Source organism: Scyliorhinus canicula, chromosome 8 (assembly GCF_902713615.1).
Source record: "Scyliorhinus canicula chromosome 8, sScyCan1.1, whole genome shotgun sequence".
Lineage (NCBI taxonomy): Eukaryota > Metazoa > Chordata > Chondrichthyes > Carcharhiniformes > Scyliorhinidae > Scyliorhinus > Scyliorhinus canicula.
Window position 1 is genome coordinate 82,030,606 of NC_052153.1, and position 20,368 is coordinate 82,050,973.

Below are 20,368 nucleotides of genomic sequence, written 5' to 3' on the forward strand. Positions count from 1 at the left end.
GCATTTGTGATGCTGGGCACCTAAGGAGGAGGCTGTGATGGATCATCCAGTTGGCATGTCAGGCTGAAGATGGCTGAAAATGCTTCAGCCTTATCTTTTGCACTGATGTGCTGTGCTTCCCATCATTGAGGATGGATATATTTGTGGAGCCTTCTCCTCCAGTTAGATGTTTAATTGTTCACCTCCATTCACAATTGGATGTGCCAGGACTGCAGAGCTTATATCTTAATCGTTGGCTGTGAGATCGCTTACTTTGTCTATTTCGTGGTGTTTCTGCTGTTTAGCATGCAAGTAGTCCTGTGTTGTAGCTTTTCTAGGTTGACACCTGATTTGTTTTAGGTATGCCTACTGCTGCTCCTGGCATGTCCTCTTCCACTCTTCATTGAAAGAAGGTTGATCCTCCAGCTTCATTTTAATGACAGAGCAGGGGATATTCTGGATCATGACGTTACAAATTGTGGTTGTATACAATTATGTCTGCAGCAATTTGTGTACGTTATTTGTGTACGTTATTTCTGTCTGCAAAGAACAGAGCCCTTTGCATTAATAAATGTAGCTTCCAACACACGCAAAGTTTCAGCTGAACAAATAAGTGACAGCCATTCATTGGTTCAATTCTCAGCGCAATGCCTTGACCAATCACAGTCTAGCTGCCTGGTTTAAATTTAAAACAGTGCATGGTAGGTAACTGTCAGTCAAATGGTGCATTCTCCATAATAACACCTCTACCAATCAGCGTCCACTTGCCAACCAATGAGCATTCTCTTCTCATCCAGTATAAATCTGTTGCTTCCTAGGATTTGTATTCTTGTGATTATCCTGATGAGTGCAACAACATTTTAAAAAATCTGTTTATGGGATGTGGGCTTCGCTGGCTGGGCCAGTAGTTATTGCCCACCCCTGAGGGCATTTAAGAGTCACCAACATTGCTGTTTATCTGGGGTTACATGTACGCTAGATCAGGTAAGGATGACAGATTTCCTTCCCTAAAGGACATTACCGAACCAGATAGGTTTTTACGACAATCGACAATGGTTTCATGGTCACCTTTAGAAAAAGTCACCTATAGAAAAGCTTCGATCAAATAATGTCTTTTTTTTCAGCAACACATTTCAGGAGGTGCAATAAATTATAGTGACTGGATCAAGATAGGAGCCAAGATAAAGTTTTTAGAAAACATACTTTCAAAAAGGTGGAAATGTTATTCTGGAGGAATTTGATATTACACAAATATAAAATTAGTTTTTCGGGGATCACTGAAGACACTTAGCGTTCATTATGAAGTTAGCACACCATTAAAAGTTGTGTTTCACATCATTTAATGGTTTTTATAGTGAGAATAATGTATAAGATCATAATTTCTTGTTGATTGTGTTGATTTCCTTTGATTGTAGACCAGGGATACCTCAATAGCACAACCTCTGGAGAGGCATAGAATTACTGTCTGCAATTTCCAGATTTCTGCGCATGTGCAGACTTCAGAAGTTGCTGTGCGTTTCAGTGGAGTAATAACATTGAATGTGGCGAATCTTACCATCATTACTATTACAAAATCCAGATCAGAGTTTACTTTAGATAGCACCCACCTTTCTTTTTCTTTTTTGTCTTTTTGCTGCTGCGCCCTTTCTGTTGTTCCTCCACAATCCGCTCCTCTGCCATTTGAGAGGAGTCAGCACGGCTCAATGTTGATATCAGCCAAGCATACAGAAATTCTGAAAGGTACCTGTAGAGCAGAGTACATTAACATGTAATTTTAATTTATAAAGCACATATGGGGTATGGGAGCACCTTCCAGCTATTTAGATGAACTATGACAGACTCCATGATGTGTCAGTCAACAGATTATTCTCCATACATTATAAAACCCAGATATTTATTCACAATAAACTCCGCGGAACTGGTCTATTGTCATATAAAACATAATAAAATGAAGAGAGAATTATATTATCGTACACATGCATGATTGTAGAGGAGATTGCAATGAACATACCAATTTTGAATATTCCAAAGGTTTAAAATTAAAGGCACTTACTGGCATGAAAATAGTGTCACATTACTGGAGAATACAATAAGGTCGAGATTAGATTTACTATCATGCATGGAGTATGGTAAATAAATATTAATGGTGCAGATAGCTATGTGGGAATATGATGCTGTGATGATAATGGAGACCTGTCTCAAAAAAATGGCAGGACTGGGTCCTAAATACTCTTGAATATAGGTATTCAGATAAGTTAAGGAAGGAAAAAATGAAGAGGAATGGCAGTATTTATTAAGGTGAATACAAGAGTATTGGAAGGAGAGAGGATGTCCCAGAATCTATTTGGTTGAAGTCAAGAAACAATAGAGGTAAACATTACACTATGAGGATTGGATTGGATTTTGTTCATAGTCACGTGTACCGAGGTACAGTGAAAAGTATTTTTCCGTGAGCAGCTCAACAGATCATTAAGTACATGAAAAGAAAATGAAATAAAAGAAAATACATAATAGGGCACCACAAGGTACACAATGTAACTACATAACACCGGCATCGGGTGAAGTATACAGGGGTGTAATCCATAAGAGGGTCGTTTAGGAGTCCGGTAACAGTGGGGAAGAAGCTGTTTTTGAGTCTGTTCGTGCGTGTTCTCAGACTTTTGTATCTCCTGCCTGATGGAAGAAGTTGGAAGAGTGAGTAAGCCGGGTGAGAGGGGTCTTTGATTATGCTGCCCGCTTTCCCCAGGCAGTGGGAGGTGTAGATGGGGTCAATGGATGGGAGGCAGGTTTGTGTGATGGCCTGGGCTATGTTTACGACTCTATGAAGTTTCTTGCGGTCTTGGGCTGAGCAGTTGCCATACCAGGCTGTGATGCAGCCTAATAGGATGCTTTCTATGGTGCATCTGTAAAAGTTGGTATATTCTATATAAAGAGGTATATTCTATAATTAAATTAAATGAACATCGCTTATTGTCATAAATAGGCTTCAAATGAAGTTATTGTGAAAAGCCCCTAGTCGCCACATTCCGGCGCCTGTTCGGGGAGGCCGGTACGGGAATTGAACCGTGCTGCTGGTCTGCCTTGGTCAGCTTTCAAAGCCAGCGATTTAGCCCTGTGAGCCACCAACTATTGGAAAAGATAAAGGAGCAAATCGCAAGGAAAATGAGAGAAGAATAAAATCTCTACAGTAGTTAAATGCGGGGGATTTAATTATCCGAATACAGTTTAATTATCTTAATACAGTCCAGGGGCGATTAAGAGTGTAAAGAACAGAGAGGACAATGAACTTCTGATGGGCAATCAGGAAAACTTTTGAGATCAGTATGTTTGTGGTCCAACAAGGAAGGAGGCACAGCTGTATCTAGGGCTGTAGCATAAGATGAGTGCATCAAATGTCAGTAGGGGAACATTCAGAGAACAGTGAACAAGGTGTCATACGTTTAAGTGAGCTATGGAGAAGGAGAAAACCAATGTAAAATAATTAATGAGGGAAAGCTAATTTCAATGGGAAGAGAATGGATCTGACCCAGGTAAAATGGAATCAAAGATTGACAGACAAAAGAGAAAATGCTGGAAAATCTCAGCAAGTCTGGCAGCATCTGTAGGGAGAGAAAAGAGCTAACGTTTTGAGTCCGATGACTCTTTGTCAAAGCTAACAGACAGAGAGAGTGGGAAATATTTATACTGTGGAGTGAGAATGAAAGATGAGTCATAGCCACAGAAACATCAAAGAGTCATCGGACTCGAAATGTTAGCTCTTTTCTCTCCCTACAGATGCTGGCAGACTTGCTGAGATTTTCCCGCATTTTCCCTTTCGTTTCAGATTCCAGCATCCGCAGTAATTTGCTTTTATCCAGTGATTGACAGACAAAACCGTAATTGAACAACGGGCTACCTTCAAAGAGGGATTTCCATTCCCATGAGGGAGAGATGGCAGGACAAAGAAAGCCAAAGTTCTCTAGATGACAAGAGATGGAAAGATGAAGCAAAAAATGGACATATCTGAAAGATGTCAGACTGAAGTGTGAATTGGATTAATATGGAAAATTCAGAAGAAGAAGTGAAAAGGAAAGGAGAGAAGCAAAGTTAGTGTCAGCTAACATAAAAGGGAATCTAAAACATCTTCAATTGGTATATAAATCATAAAGGAGGATTGAAGCCAAAGGCATTGGCTGAGGTACTGAAAGAATTATTTGCACTTGTCTGTACCAAGGAAGATGTTGCTGCCACAATCATAGTGAAAGAAGAGGTAGTTGGAATACTCTATTGGTTAAAACTTGATGAGTTGAGAAGTCATCAGACCTGGATAAGATCCACCTGAAGATACTGAAGGGAGTAATGGTGGAAGTTGAAGAGGCACTGGCCATAATCTTGTAATCCCCTTTAGACATGGGGGTTGTGCCAGAGGACTGGAAAATTCCAAATATTATACTGTGATTCAACAAAGGATGTAGGATAAAACCAACCTCTACTGGCTAGTTAATTTAATCTCGGTGGTGAAAAACTTTTAGAAACAATAATCTGGGACAAAATTAACAGTACATTGGACAAAAGTGGTTTAATTAAAGAAAGCCAGCGTGGATGTTTTCGGGATAAATCTTGTATAACTAAGTTGACTGAGTCTTTTGGTGAGGTAACACAAAGAGTTGATGAGGGCACTACAGTTGATGTGGTATATGTGAATTTCCAAAATTCATTTGATGGAGTGTCACATAATAGGCTTGTCAGCAAAATTGGAGCCTAGAAAACAAAAGGAACACTGGCAGCTTGGGTGTATGAATTTTGGCAAGTGACAGGAAACAGTAGCATTGAACAGTTGTTTTTTGGACAGGAGGAAAGTTATTGAGGGATCAGTATTAGGACCACAGCTTTTTTGATCTATGTATGTGCAGGGCGCATAATTTCAAAATATGCAGATGACCCAAAACCTGGAAGTACTGTGAACTATGAGATAGACTTTAAGTGGACAAAAACAGTCTGGTGGAATGGGCGGGTACAAAGCACATAAAATGTAACAGAGAGAAGCACAAAGTGATACATTTTAGTAGGAAGGATCAGAGAGGCAATATAAAATAGAAGATACAATTACAAAGGAGGTGCAGGAATTAAGGGATTGGGGGTAATAGTGCACAAATCATTGAAAGTAGCAGTGCAGCTTGAGAAGTGGCTAATAAGGCATACAGGATCCTGGGCTTTATTAACAAAATAATTGAATACAAATGCAGAGGTTTCTAACTTCTCAATAGTCATACGTACAGAAATTGTTTCAGAATTATATAATTCAGCGATTGCAATACAATTCTATTAAAATGTATAAGTGTTTACTTTAAAAAAAATTGCAAAACCCAGTTATAAGACCAAAGGAGCAAAACATGCACAGTTCCTTTAATATGGCAATTCAAAATGTTCTACTGGTTTAGACTATTCATAACAATACATAATGACAAACTCATAACGATTCATGGTTTTGAGCAATTTTCCATCTGTAGCTCAGATAAATACACAATGGCAGCTCAGATAGTATAATTTGAATACTGCTACGACAGTTAAGTTTTCATACCAGTAGACATAGTAGTATTCATGCATGCTGTAGAGTTCCAATTCAAAGCCACTCAACAAGTATTGGATCATGATCCGAAGGTTATGGTAGAGGACCCAGGTGCCTAAGCATGCTAGATGCTGCCTCTGTGGTTCCTGCTTCAATAACATGCTATGAAGTGCTGCATCCACCTTCTCAGCCTGTAAGTAGGAGTTCACAGTATTATGTTGCAATTCAGCACTTTTGCTGATTTATTGTCCCTTACATAGAGTAGCATGTGAAATAGTATTGCAGTTTGAAACATTAAAACTTGAAATCATTCAAATTCATCGGTTTACTTCCCCAAAAACAATCATGAAACCTTAATTTTATAATCCAGTCAATGGTTATTTCAAAAGTAAGTTACAATTTTGTTTGAAGTCTTTCCCCTCTCCTTTTCTATGGCTATTATTTTTCCCTTTTAGCTTTCTACATTCTCAATGTTCCTGCGTGAGAAGATTGTTATCACAATCATTGCATTCAAAACAATATAATCTATTGCCTGTTTGATGGTGGTGTCTAAAAGGTAAGTGCTGTAGGCTCTAATTATCACATTTTTTTTAGAGATTACTGGACAACAGGGATATCCCTGGGACTGTTTTTTTCGCAGTCACCACACGACTTAAATATTAGGATGTCATTCAACTCAAAATGACTGAGTGAATACAATTTTATACAAGCATAAAACATGTGTCATTTATCCTTTTGAGGTCCTATTCTTGGAAAATTTCAAACCTTTGCTATCTTGAATTCTTACTCTCTTTGCTCCCACTGTGAATTCTGGAGGCCACAACAAGCTTTGTTTTGAATAAGGACTTTTCTTGTACTTGATTTTGAAGACCTTGATCTGACCCATATATCATTATAGCACTGATATTACAAAGTCAATATTTGGGTCAAATCAAAATGTGCCCAAATTCCTTGTGACAGTAACTTTGGAAATCCTAACAAGAACAAAATGTAAACATGGCTCTCGAGGTCAAATTTATTTTACAACTTTATAAAAATAATTAGGTTACTGAATGTCAATTCATCAACATTTTAAAAAACTATTTCTCATCAACTTACTGAGCAACCAGGGTATTTTGTCTTCCACTGTCTAGTCTCTGGATTTCAACTGTTGAGGGTTAAGTTACCAAGTCCAGTCTGTGCTTATTTCTGTCTTTCACACTACTTCTTCCCATCACAAGAATTAACATCCAACTCAGGATGAATTCATAAGGCAAAAAGTACTAGAACTGTATTATGTAATTATATTAGTTATATAAGTGTAACTTCAGTGATTTTATACTTCCAGCAGAGAGCTGTATAACACTGTAGTTATAGTACCAGCCCGGCACTCCTTTCAATGTAGATTCCTACTGGAATTATAGAATTTACCCCTCAGTCTCAACCATCTATTTTTCCAAGATTTGCATTTATGTGAAGACAGCAGAAAATAATTGATGGTTTATACGAAAAATTACTATTTGATTAGTCTTTATGACAAAGAATGACCAAATGATTTAAAACTAGCAACAGAATAGTGAAAAAATGTGGTTTAAAAAAGCTAACATTTCTGGTAATTTCTTCTTCGGGGGTGATTTAATAAATATTGTTATCCTGGTTAACAGTTCCACAATGGGAATTGTAACAAAATAATTTATGGTCAAGATGAAGAATTTCATTGATCATGTGGATGAAGTATCATCCTGTTACTTACCCTAGCAAGAGCATGTGACCTTGCTTAGCCCTCTACTTTCAGATGAGATGCTAAACCAAGGCTCCATTTGTCACTGTGGGTGAACATAAGATGGCGCTGGAGCCAAGGCGACTTCTTGCAAGCTGTGGCCAGCATACCCTTTAATTCTATCTTTTACTCTTGTTCAATGCTTCTAAAACTTCATTCTAACTCTTTTAAACTCTCTAACAATGTTCTCGTATTAAGTTGATCTTTTCTCTACACCTTGCTATAACTGTAACATTACATTCTGCAGTCTCTCCTTCCTTCCCTATGTACGGTATGCACTGTTTGTACAGCATGCAAGAAACAATACTTTTCACTGTATACTAATACATGTGACAATAATAAATTAAATCAAATCCAATATAATATAAGGATCCTTAGCACTACTTTGAAGAAAAGCAGGGAAGTTCTCCTGGTGTCCTGATACCTCCTTACCTCCCATACTAACACCATTAAAACAGATTATCTGGTCAATTTGCTAATTGTTGTGTGTGATATTGGTTGTCACGCTTCCCTACATTATGACATTACACTTCAAAAAGATCTTCATTGGTTCTGATTCTGAATTGCTTGGGATGTCCTGAGGTTGTGAACAATGTCATAGAAGTTCTTTCCCTCTAAATATCACATTTCATAGAAAATACCTCGTCCTGGAGAGTGGCAAATTCCTCCAAACTGTGGCCTAGTTTATCTCTCTGGCGGGCTCTGTTGTGCCCATGAATTTGGATCAAACTACAGAATGGCTGGAAGAAATTAACCAGTGGAAATTAAGAACTCAGAAATTGAAATGTTTCAAATCTCACATCACAATTCTCTCAGCATCACGTGTACAGTAGTAGCATCTTTTACTTATGAAACCTGAGCAATTGAGATATGTAAATGGAAATAAAGTGTTCTCACCAAGGTAACATTCTATACTAAAGGCAGTAAATCATAATTGTTCGAACTAAACTTTACTGTTTAATTTTTTGATGAAATTTATCTCTCCTCGCCACCATTCTTCCAACAGATGGGAAGAATACAAGTACTGAGACCTCTACCAATTTAGTAATTTAGATGCAGAGTTGTGATGCACCTAAATAGGATGGCTATAATGCATCCTGCTGAGGTGTGAATACAACCTGCCATCAGATTTAATCCATGCTTGATGTACAATTTCCAAATATACAATCAGTGTTATTTTTATTCATAACACCCATTATCACAAAAGCATTTACAAATGTAGAAGTCGTAAAAGCTGAGGTTTACTTAAAAAACTCTTCCATGGAGTGGGACTATCTATGGGAGGTGCTCGGACGGTTTGGGTTCGGGGAGGGACTGGTGGATTGGATCAAATTATTATATCAGGCCCCGAAGGCCAGCATCAGGACTAACAGAGAAGTGTTGGAGTACTTTAGGCTGTAGCGAGGGACCAGACAGGGCTGCCCGCTCTCCCCGCAGCTGTTTGCGCTGGCCATAGAGCCGCTGGCGATTGCACTGAGAGCCGCAGAGGGATGGAAGGGGATGGTGAGGGGCGGGGTAGAACATAGGGTCTCTCTTTACGCAGACGACCTGCCCCTGTCGGACCCAGTGGCCGGGATGGGAAGTATACTGGGAATGTTGAGGAAGTTCGACCAGTTTTCAGGATACAAATTAAATACGGGCAAGAGTGAAATGTTTGTGGTACAGGCAAGGGGCCAGGAGAACAGATTGAGAGGGCTACCGTTTAGGCTGGTTGAGGAAAATATCCGGTATTTGGGAATCCAGGTGGCACGAGACTGGGGCAGGCTGCACAAGTTAAATTTGGCCAGGGTGGTGGAGCAAATGAGTTTCGGAGATGGGATGCACTCCCGCTGTCGTTGGCAGGGAGGGTGCAGACTGTAAAGATGACAATCCTCCCTAGATTTCTGTTTGTTTTTCAGTGCCTCCCGATCTTTGTCCCACAGTCCTTCTTCAAAAGAGTTAACAGAATGATCATGAGCTTTGTTTGGGCGGGAAAATCCCCGCGGGTGAAGAAGGCAATGCTGGAGAGGAACCGCAGCGAGAGAGGGCTGGCTTTGCCGAGTCTGATTAATTATTACTGGGCGGCCAACATCGCTATGATAAGGAAGTGGATGGTGGGTACGGGGTCTATCTGGGAGCGGGTGGAGGCGGCTTCGTGCAGGGGCTCCAGTTTGGCAGCCCTGGTCACGGCTCCTCTACCGCTGCCGCCGGCCAGGTACTCCACCAGCCCGGTAGTGGTGGTGACCCTGCGGATATGGGGCCAGTGGAGGAGGCATGTAGGGGAGACGGGGGCGTCGGTTTGGGCGCCAATCTGCGATAACCATTGGTTTACCCCTGGGAGTATGCATGGGGGATTCGAGCATGGCGGCGGGCGGGGGTGGGAAGGGTGGGCGATATGTTCCTGGAAGGGAGCTTTGCGAGTTTGAGGAGCTTGGAGGAGAAATTTGGGCTGGTATGGGGAAATGATTTTAGGTACCTACAGTTGCGGGACTTTGTTCGTAGACAGGTCCCATCTTTCCCACGCCTCCCGCCAATGGGGATCCAAGACAGAATAGTCTCTAGGAGGGAAGAAGGGGAGGGTAGAGTCTCTGATATTTATAAGGTGCTCATGAGGGAGGAAGGGTCCCAGACGGAGGAACTGAAACTTAAATGCGAGGAGGAGCTAGGTGGGGAAATGGAGGACGGGCTGTGGGCAGAGGCCCTGATTAGGGTAAATTCGACCGCAACATGTGCCAGGCTCAGGCTGATTCAATTTAAGGTCGTTCACCGGGCCCACATGACGGTGGCTCGGATGAGCAAATTCTTTGGGATAGAGGACAAATGCGCTAGGTGCGCAGGAGGACCAGCGAACCACGTTCACATGTTTTGGGCATGCCCTAAGCTTAGGGGGTACTGGGAGGGATTTGCGGGCGTCATGTCCCGGGTGCTAAAAACAAGGGTGGCGATGGGTCCAGGGGTGGCAATTTTTGGGGTTTCGGAAGACCCGGGAGTCCAGGGGGAGAAAGAGGCCGTTGTTTTGACCTTTGCTTCCCTGATAGCCCGGCGACGAATACTATTGGCGTGGAGGGACTCAAAGCCCCCGAAGACTGAGTTGTGGCTTGCGAACATGTCGAGTTTCCTGGGTATGGAAAAAATTAAGTTCGCCTTGAGGGGATCTGTACAGGGGTTCGCCCGGAGGTGGCAACCATTTATTGACTTCTTTGCGGGAGAGTGAGCGTCAGCAGGGGGGGGTTAGAGTAGAGTAGAGTAGGAGGGATAAAATGGTGGGTAGTACCGGTGGGAGAGGAGCGGGCTTGTGCAGTATGTTACGATTGAAGTATTGAATGTACGTGGATGTTTGCACATTTTTGCCTTTTTTGCTTTCTTTCTGTTGATGTCTGTAACTGTTTACAAAGCCAAAAATTACCTCAATAAAATTGTTTATTAAAAAAAACTCTTCCAAAGATAAAATATGTTTTATAAAATGTTTATGCAATGGCAGTCAATACTATTACTCATCTCAATATCAATATTCATAATCTAGAAGAACAGCAAGTTAACATAACATTATTAGTCTGTTCTTGTAATAATGAAAAGGAGGTGTCAATTTTTTATTAACAGAATTAATGTTTCTTTTGCGAACAATCACTTGATATCTGCAAAGAAGTTTACAGAAGGTAACTGGTTTCTTTTATTGGTCTTCTGTCACAATTTCACTAAATCAGTGATTCTCAAAACTTCAGTGATTCTCTGGCCCGCGATGGGCCGAGTGGCCATCTGTTTTTGGCCGGTCCCGCCGGCGTAAATTAGAGTAGGTACTTACCAGCGGGACCTGACGGCGCGGGCGGCCTCAGGAGGGCGCGGGGGCATCTGGCCACGGGAGGTGACCCCACGGTGACGTGGCCCACGATCAGGGCCCACCAATCCGCAGGCGGGCCTGTGCCGTGGGGGACTCTATTCCTCCGCGTCGGCTACTGTGGTCCTCTGCTATGGCCGACGTGGAGATGATCCCCCCGCACATGCGATGGGATGACGCCAGCATACGCTGGCGCTCCCGCGCAAGCGCCAACTTGCGCCGGCTGGCGGAAGCCCTTCGATGCCGGTTGGCGTGGCGCCAAGTGCCTTTCTCGCTGTGCAAACCACTCCGGGCCGGCCTAGCCCCTGAAGGTGTGGAGGATTCCGCACCTTTGGGGCAGCCCGACATCGGAGTGGTTACGCCACTCCTGCCCACCCTGCCGATTCCCGTCAAATGCTTTTCTGAAAATAGCTATTTATGTACAGGCATCCATGAGAGGGGTATACCTGTTTGCAGAGGCTATCTGTCCCTGTTGTGGTATTTGACAATGCCACTCTTAAATCTTTCTCTATCTCCAAATATGGTCTATTCTTTGTCTTCATTGGTGCTATAGCAGAAAAAGTAGTTTGCTGCAAAAGGTAGCAAAAGTTGCATTGCTTCTTTTATCAATTCTGAGTACTCTGCAGCAACAGATGGCCAAACTGGGAAGGATTTTGCTGCATTTATTCACTTTTGTTTTCAATACTTTAGTGAGCGGTCACAGGACAGTTCCACCTGTTCCTCTTGTTTTTGCACTTTGGTGGCAAGATGACATGGCAAACGTTGAAAATGGATGCTGAAGCCAATAGTACTATTGTTTTAACAATTTCAAAATAAACACTAAAGCACTCTGCCAATATTGCAATGTGAGTAATGATTTATTCTTCCACATTAAATGGTCACCGTGTTTGTGTCCAGAAACAGTCAATTGCTGGAACATATCTGAAACTTCATTGCTCACTCATATTCCAAACATCGATTTTCTTCCTAAATATTACAATCTTGTCACTCGCTTTGACTATGGTTACTTTGTCTCCTTTTATTTACAGATTCAGCATACTTGCAGATTAAAAGAATCAGCAGAAGTAAGTTTAGTTGCCAGTAGCTGGTCAGAGAAGCTTTCAGAAAATACAAGGATTATTCACAGAAAGAAAATCCAGTAGTTCTTTATGAAGCTCAAAAAGATTGCCAGAGATGACAAAAATCCTTCAGTGTGAGACAATAATTGTTCATGTCCTGCACTCATTTCTGTCTGCACCGTTGCAAAGTTGAGTTCACAGGTCTGGATTTCACTAAATTTAAGACTGTCACAGCTGCATTTAACACGGCATGTATTTTAGCTTTCATTCTTTTTGAAGCAAGGGCTTGGTGGAGTAACATACAATGTGTCACGATTACCACTGGGATTATTCTTGCAACAGCACCATTCATACAGCCTGTCAAAGTAGCAGTGTTGTTCAAACCAACAGCAGAACAGTTCTTTCACTTAAGCAATCCTGATGCCATGAAATTATCAAGTAATTTGAAAATTTCCTTATCCGTTGTTCCTTCTGGTAATACCTAGCAGAACAAATATCACCTAAAATTCCCTCTAACCAGTGAATGTAAGCAAATAACAATGCTGCACTATCAATGTCTCATGAAAAGCCGAGTTGCAAACTGCTCACATTTACAAAGCCTGTCAATTCTCATTTCATCATTCTTGTTTAATTATTTTTTATATAAGTTTAGAATACCCAATTATTTATTTTCCCAAGGGGCAATTTAGCGTGGCCAATCCACCTAGTCTGCACATCTTTGGGTTGTGGGGGTGAAACCCACGCAGACACGGGGAGAATGAGCAAACTCCACACGGACAGTGACCTAGGGCCGGGAGTCGAGCCCGGGTCCTGGGCGCCGTAGTTCCAGTGCTAACCACTGCGCCACGTGCCGCCCATCTCATTTCATCACTCTTGAAGCTCGTTGATTTTTCTATGAACTATGACATTAGAAAGTGGTATCAGCCTTCCAATTTTATGCTGCATCTTCACTGGTCATCACCTTGCAGATTTCTAAAGCAACTGGAAGCCATTTCTTCCCCCAATATACAAGGACTGATGGTAAGGATGATATGAATTTCTGGCAAGATGACAGGACTAGCAGAATGGACAGGAAAGTGGTAGCTAAAATTTAATAGATGTACAAGATGATGTATTTTGGCAGAAGGGATGTCGAGAAGCAATATACACTTAAAGAAACAGTTCTATAGAGTGCGCAGGAATAGAGGCACCTGGGGATGCATTTTAAAAAATTCTTTGATGGGATTTGGGCACTGTTGGAAAGACCAGCATTTGTTGCCCATCTCTAATTGCCCTTGAACTGAGAGGGTTTGCTAGGTCATCTCAGGAGGCAATCAAGAGTCAACTGCATTGCTGTAGGTCTGGAGTCACATGTGTGCAAGACCAGGTAAAGATAGCAGATTTTCTTCTAAAGGACAGTGAACCAGATGGGTCTTTACAACAACTAAAGATAGTTTCAAGGTTGCCAATATTGAGACTAGTTTCAAACCCATATTTTAATAATATTATTTCTTAAAAGAATTTTAATTTCACCAACTGGTATGGTGGGATTTGAACCCATGTGTGGAGAGCTTCAGTTCCATGACATTAGAACTACATCATCACCCCACTCATCAACCTTTGAAGGTGGCAGGACATACTGACAGTGGTTGGCAAAGCATATGGAATCTTGCATTTCATAAATAGAGGCACTGAATACAAAAGAGAAGTTATTCAAAATGTTTACAAATCTCTGGCTAGGCCCCAAATGGAGTATTGTATCTAGTTCTGGTCAGCATAATTTCAGAAGGGCGTCAGGGCCCTGGAGAGGGTGCTTAAGAGAATATCAGAATGGTTCCAGGGATGGGTGACGCTAGTTACAAGGTTAGGTGGGAGAAACTGGGGTTATTCTCCTTGGAGCACAAGAGACAAAGGGGAGATATGATAGATTAAGACAGGTTTCAATAAGGTAGACAAGAAAAGACTATACCCATTAGCTGACAGTACAAGGACTATGGGGGTCAAAGATTTGAGGTTTTGAGTACAGGATGTGGTGGTGGTGTCAGGGTTACTGAGCAAGAACTTTTTTATGCAAGCAATAATGACCTAGAACGTGCTGACCACGAGAGTGGTGTAAGGGTAAACAATCAATGATTTTGAAATGAAAATGGGTGGACATTTGCGACATATTAACCTGCAGGGTTACGGGGATCTGTGGGAGAGTGGAACTGACTGGAATGTAATGGAACCTACAAGGGAACAAGCGATCCTAGATCTGGTCCTGTGTAATGAGACAGGATTGATTAATGATCTCATAGTTAGGGATCCTCTCGGAAGGAGTGATCACAATAGGAGGGAAGTTAAAATACAGATGGAGGGTGAGAAGGTAAAATCAAACAGTAATGTTTTGTGCTTAAACAAAGGAGATTATAATGGGATGAGAGAAGAGTTGGCTCAGGGAGACTGGGAGCAAAGATTTTATGGTGAAACAGTTGGGGAACAGTGGAGAACCTTCCAAGCGATTTTTCACAGTGCTCAGCAAAAGTATACCAACAAAACGGAAGGACGTTAGAAAGTGGGAAAATCGTCTGTGGGTATCAAAGAAAATAAGGGAGAGTATCAAATTGAAGGGAAAAGCATGCAAAGTGGCAAAGATTAGTGGTGGACTAGAGGATTGAGAAATATTTAGGGGGCAACAGAACGCTACTAAGAAGCTATAAAGAGTAAGATAGATTATGAGAGTAAACTTGCTCACAATATAAAAACAGATAGTAAAAATTTCTACAAATATATAAAACAAAAAAAGAGTGGCTAAGGTAAATATTGGTCCTTTAGAGGATGAAAAGGGAGATTTAATAATGGGAGATGAGGAAATGGCTGAGGAACTGAACAAGTTTTTTGGGTCAGTCTTCACAGTGGAAGACTCAAATAATATGCCAGTGACTGATGGAAATGAGGCTACGACAGGTGAGGACTCTGAGACAATTGTTATCACTAAGGAGGTAGCGATGGGCACGCTAATGGGGCTAAAGGTAGACCAGCCTCCTGGCCCTGATGGAATGCATCCCGGGGTACTAAAAGAGATGGCTAGGGAATTGCAAATGCCCTCGTGATAATTTACCAAAATGCGCTAGACTCTGGGGTAGTCCCAGCGGATTGGAAAATAGCAAAAACTGAAACCACTGTTTAAAAAAGGAGGTAGGCAGAAAGCAGGAAATTATAGGCCAGTTAGCTTAACTTTGGTAGCAGGGAAGATGCTGGAATCTATCATCAAGGAAGAAATAGCGAGGCATCTGGATAGAAATTGTCCCATTGGACAGATGCAGCATGGGTTCATAAAGGGCAGGTCGTGCCTAATTAATTTAGTGGAATTTTATGAGGACATTATCAGTGCAGTAGATAACAGGGAGCCAATGGATGGGGTATATCTGGACTTCCAGAAAGCTTTTGACAAGGTCCCACACAAAAGGTTGCTGCATAAGATAAGGAAGCATGGCGTTAAGGGTAAAGTAGTAGCATGGATAGAGGATTGGTTAATTAATAGAAAGCTTAGAGTGGGGATTAATGGGTGTTTCTCTAGTTGGCAATCAGTAGCCAGTGGTGTCCCTTGGGGATCAGTGTTGGGCCCACAATTGTTCACTAATTATATAGATGATTTGGAGTTGGGGACCAAGTGCAATGTGTCCAAGTTTGCAGATGACACTAAGATGAGTGGTAAAGCAAAAAGTGCAGAGGATACCGGAAGTCTGCAGAGGGATTTGGGTAGTTTAAGTTAATGGGCTAGGGTCTGGCAGATGTAATACAATGTTGACAAATGAGGTTATCCATTTTGGTAGGAATAACAACAAAAGGGATTATTATCTAAATGAAAAAATATTAAAATATGCTGCTGTGCAGAGGGACCTGGGTGTCCTAGTGCATGAGCCGCAAAAAGTTAGTTTACTTGTGCAACAGGTGATTACGAAGGTGAATAGAGTCCTTCATTGGGCTGGTTTAGCTCACAAGGCTAAATCGCTGGCTTATAAAGCAGACCAAGTAGGCCAGCAGCACGGTTCGATTCCCGTACCAGCCTCCCCGGACAGGCGCCGGAATGTGGCGACTAGGGGCTTTTCACAGTAACTTCATTGAAGCCTACTCGTGACAATAAGCGATTTTCATTTCATTTTTTCATTTCATTGTTAGAGGGATGGTGTTTAAGACTAGGGAGGTTATGCTGCAACTGTATAAGGTGTTAGTGAGGCCACACCTGGAGTTCCGTTTTGGTCCCCTTACCGGAGAAAGGATGTACTGGCACTGGAGGGTGTGCAGAGGAGATTCACTAGGCTAATCCCAGAGTTGAGAGGGTTGGATTACGAGTAGAGGTTGAATCGACTGGGACTATACTTGTTGGAATTTAGAAGGATCTAAAAGAAACGAAAAAAAATTATGAAGGGAATAGATACGATAGTTGTGGGGAGGTTGCTTAAACTGGCGGGTGAAAGCAGAACTAGGGGGCATAGCCTCAAAATAAGTGGAAGTAGATTTAGGACTGAGCTCAGGAGGAACTTCTTCACCCAAAGGGTTGTGAATCTATGGAATTCCTTGCCCAGTGAAGCAGCCGAGGGTCCTTCACTGAATGTTTTCAAGATAAAGATAGATAGTTTTTTGAAGAATAAAGAATAAAAGGTTATGGTGTTCGGGCAGGAAAGTGAAGCTGAGTGCGCAAAAGATCAGCCATGATCTCATTGAATGGTGAAGCAGACTCAAAGGGCTAGATGGCCTACTCCTGCTCCTAGTGCTTATGAATGCTCTGAGGAGGGTATGCATAGACTTAATGGGTCATATGGCCTCTTTACGTGCCGTAAATTAGTCAATAGAATTTCTTACTTATATCAACCCAAGATGGTGCAAAGGAGGATATTTCAGGGTCTTTTCTGGAACTGATGAAACATGGTATTTGAATTTTGTGATTACTGTATTGTTCTTTTTCTTGTTCAAAGCTATCCTTTGTTTTATCTTTTCATTCCGGATGCCTTGTTGTGAGGGGTTGCTTAGGTTTTGCAGGTTTCATTGCCTTGCTGGATGAAATCTGTAAGCTCACAACACATTGTAGCTGTTCTTCACTGAACTTCATAAATCCAAATTCTCTGTAATATTCCTTATATTTTCGGTTCTTTATTTGTTTCTTGCTGTTCGATTCAGCAATGCCTATAACATCAACTAAAGTATTCAGAATAGCAGTATAAGTTCTTTCAAATACTTTACCATTTTAAGATAGTTTACTGAAGTTGCCGAGTGTGGTGAAGTTCTGCCCAATGGCACTCCGTGGACCTTCTTTACCCATGACTGGTAGCAGCTGACTTTATTTCACAGTACAGTGCACAAAACTCAACAAATGCACTACAGTGCAGAAGGAGGCCATTTGGCCTATTGACTCTGCACTGAACCACTGAAAGAGCACTCTACCTGGCCCATGCCCCCATCCTATCCCCGTAACCCCACATTGATCACAGCCAATCCACCTAACCTGCACATCTTTTAACTCCAGACTAGTTCAAAGATTAAAGATAGGAGAATATCTTTATTATAGAGCACCTTATATTATTATATTATCAGCTGCTGTAGTCAAATCTTTTGTTTATTTTTTCTTACTGATTCTCATGCTAACAGTAAAGATTGTGAACCCGTGTTCAAACTGGTCGTGTGGGTTCAGAAAGTACTCCTCAGATTAGTTTATTGATGGGATGATGTGTGGTGATTGTATGTAAATCACTTGAGTCACGTAGCTTCATATTCATGCACACTTGAAATACTTCTGCATGAGTGTGGTGACGGCTCCAAGTGAGGCGCCGGTTCCAAGTGAGGCGCCGCTTGTGAAAGCAATGGGCAGTCACTGCAAAAGTGGTCGGACCCAGAAGCTCACAAATGAGTTGCGATTGACTTTGTAGAATCTCTTGAGTGTCTCTGTGGACACTGAGCATCTGCAGGCCCCAGTTTGAGAGCCACTGTACTAAATAACAATATCTTGCGCTTCCAAGAGAATTATGGGAGAGCTTAACTGTATTATTTAGTAATAAACACACAGACTAGGAAAGGTCCCAACTTTGATGCTTGGTTTATGCCAATAAGTGCAGCCAAGTCTCAGTGTGTCCAGTAAGGAGGTGAAATTGGCCATTATCCATTGGGATTCAGCTGTGATTTCCCCTGCTGCTTCACACCGTTTCCGAATACACACAAGCACACCTGCTACCATGCATACACACCCACACAGTCAAGAGGCAAATTGATGTTCACATCCTGGGTTCATATGAAGAAAGATTTCTTGTGAGAGAGATCAAAGGCCTGAGTAGCTATGGAATCAGCTTTCAGGAGAGAAAGGATAACTAGGAGAGGGGTAAGCGAATAGCAGCAACACCAGAATATTATGAAAAATATGAACCGAGGAATTGTTGCTTGGTAGTATAGAACTTGAACATTGTGGAATAAAACACTTTTGTGATTTGAAGCTTTTTATTTAACATGCATCATAACAGACAGGAATGCCAAATTTAAAAGGGAGGGACAATTTATACTGCATGTTCTTCAGTGACCTTTTCTCATACAGTATAGATTGTCACTCCCTCTGATGTTTGCCATTCTTGTATGTGTCCTGATGAGTATAAAATGAAAAGCTTTGACAGCATGCCTCTTTTTTTCAGCAATCATGTAGAAGTGAAGAATTTTAAAAAACCATGCACCAAATGAAATAAGTTACTTACCCGAACACAGTGAGTAACAAACGAGTCAATATAATCCTTAGCTTGATGATTATTATAAAGGCAACATCTGAAATTACCACAAAAATTAAAGATTAGCATCGCTACATTTATTTATTTTAGAAATATATGAATATTCAGAAAGGAGTTTTAACAGATGTGGCCCAAAATCCTTTCAGGTGCTGACAAATCTAGGGGATCCATTCAAACTAAATAACCTGGTCAGCTAAATACCTCTGAACAGGGATGCCTCTTGTGTTTTGATGTGTATTTTTTTTTCTAAGTGTGTTGATTGAGATTTTACATTTTTCAACAAAACACAACAAAGTTACAGCATAATACCGCACCCAAGGCAAGGAAGGGGAAGAAACAGAAATGGTTTAACCCACATGAGCACAGTTTGGATTAGGAGAACAACATCACAATTGGCTTAATACCATCATTAAACTACACTAGATAGCCACATCACCCCACCAGAGATCGAGGGAAAAACAGGGTAAGATCATGAGAACATGACAAAATGGTGCACCCCCCCCACAATCTTCACGGGAGACCAGGGTTAAAACCCCATGTCATGTGCACCAACATACATCCCCCTCAACTCCAGCAGCACCAATGGCATCAATGACTCAGCATAGCCTTCTATTTCCGGATTCCAGACAATCTTCTCCCATGCAGGAGCAAGGAATGGATTTGTCATATGCACTCTTGCAAAATCAAAAGAAAATGCATGGGAACCCCAAACCTAAGGGATATATAGGTATACTACCTAATGCAACAAAATCTGCAACCCAGACCAAATGCAGAACCACAATTATAACAAAAGGAGAGGAAGAGGGGACCAGCAACAGTAACAATATGTTCAGATTATGGTCAGGTCGCATAGTCTTCCAAGGCAGAAGAGAAAAAGAAGAGTGAAAAAACAGACCTACCCGGGCTATCCCACCAGATGACAACACTCACCAGTGAAAAGGGTTTAGAGAACACCAAAGTATATCATGGAGTTCACCTGACCCACAACTTTGAATAGAGTTTGGCTGTGGGGAGCACAAGGGCCCACTTTACAGGGGTGATGCAACAGAGATCTAAAGTATTTTTTAAACAAAAACAATGGGTGCGTTTCTCCCCAGAGGCGGCGGGTCGTGAAGGCTGCCACGAAAACGGCCGTGTTTCACGGCAGCCTCCGAGCCCCTGCCTGGGACCCGATTCTGCTCCCTGGTCGGGGCTAGCATCGCGGCCCCGTGAACTACGGCATCGCGGGCTTAACGAATTTCGTTAAGCCCGCACGCCAAAGTTAGCGACGGCTGACGCATTGATGACGTCAGCCGCGCATGCGCGGATTGGACAACTCCAACCTGTGCATGCGCGGATGACGTCATCCACGTGGGGGGGGGGGAGAATAGCGGGAGGGCGTCAGACCAGCGTCGCCGTAAAAATTTGCGCCGCCCGCTATTCTCCCCCCCGTCGTGAGTGCGGAGAAACGCGCCCAATGTTCATTCTATGAATCCAGTTAACATT

General features: G+C 41.9%; 1 protein-coding gene across 2 annotated transcripts in view; it reads right to left on the reverse strand.

Moving 5' to 3' along the window:
- The window catches only part of naa35 (N-alpha-acetyltransferase 35, NatC auxiliary subunit), a 109,281-nt gene that overhangs the window by 38,516 nt on the left and 50,397 nt on the right, over nucleotides 1-20,368 (reverse strand). For both annotated transcript variants that reach the window (XM_038804842.1, XM_038804844.1), the window contains 4 exons: nucleotides 18,854-18,920; nucleotides 7,928-8,026; nucleotides 5,540-5,718; nucleotides 1,587-1,723 (listed from right to left, as the gene is read on the reverse strand). In XM_038804842.1, the coding sequence (XP_038660770.1) occupies nucleotides 1,587-1,723; nucleotides 5,540-5,718; nucleotides 7,928-8,026; nucleotides 18,854-18,920 (482 nt within the window). The remainder of the gene's footprint in view (nucleotides 1-1,586; nucleotides 1,724-5,539; nucleotides 5,719-7,927; nucleotides 8,027-18,853; nucleotides 18,921-20,368) is intronic.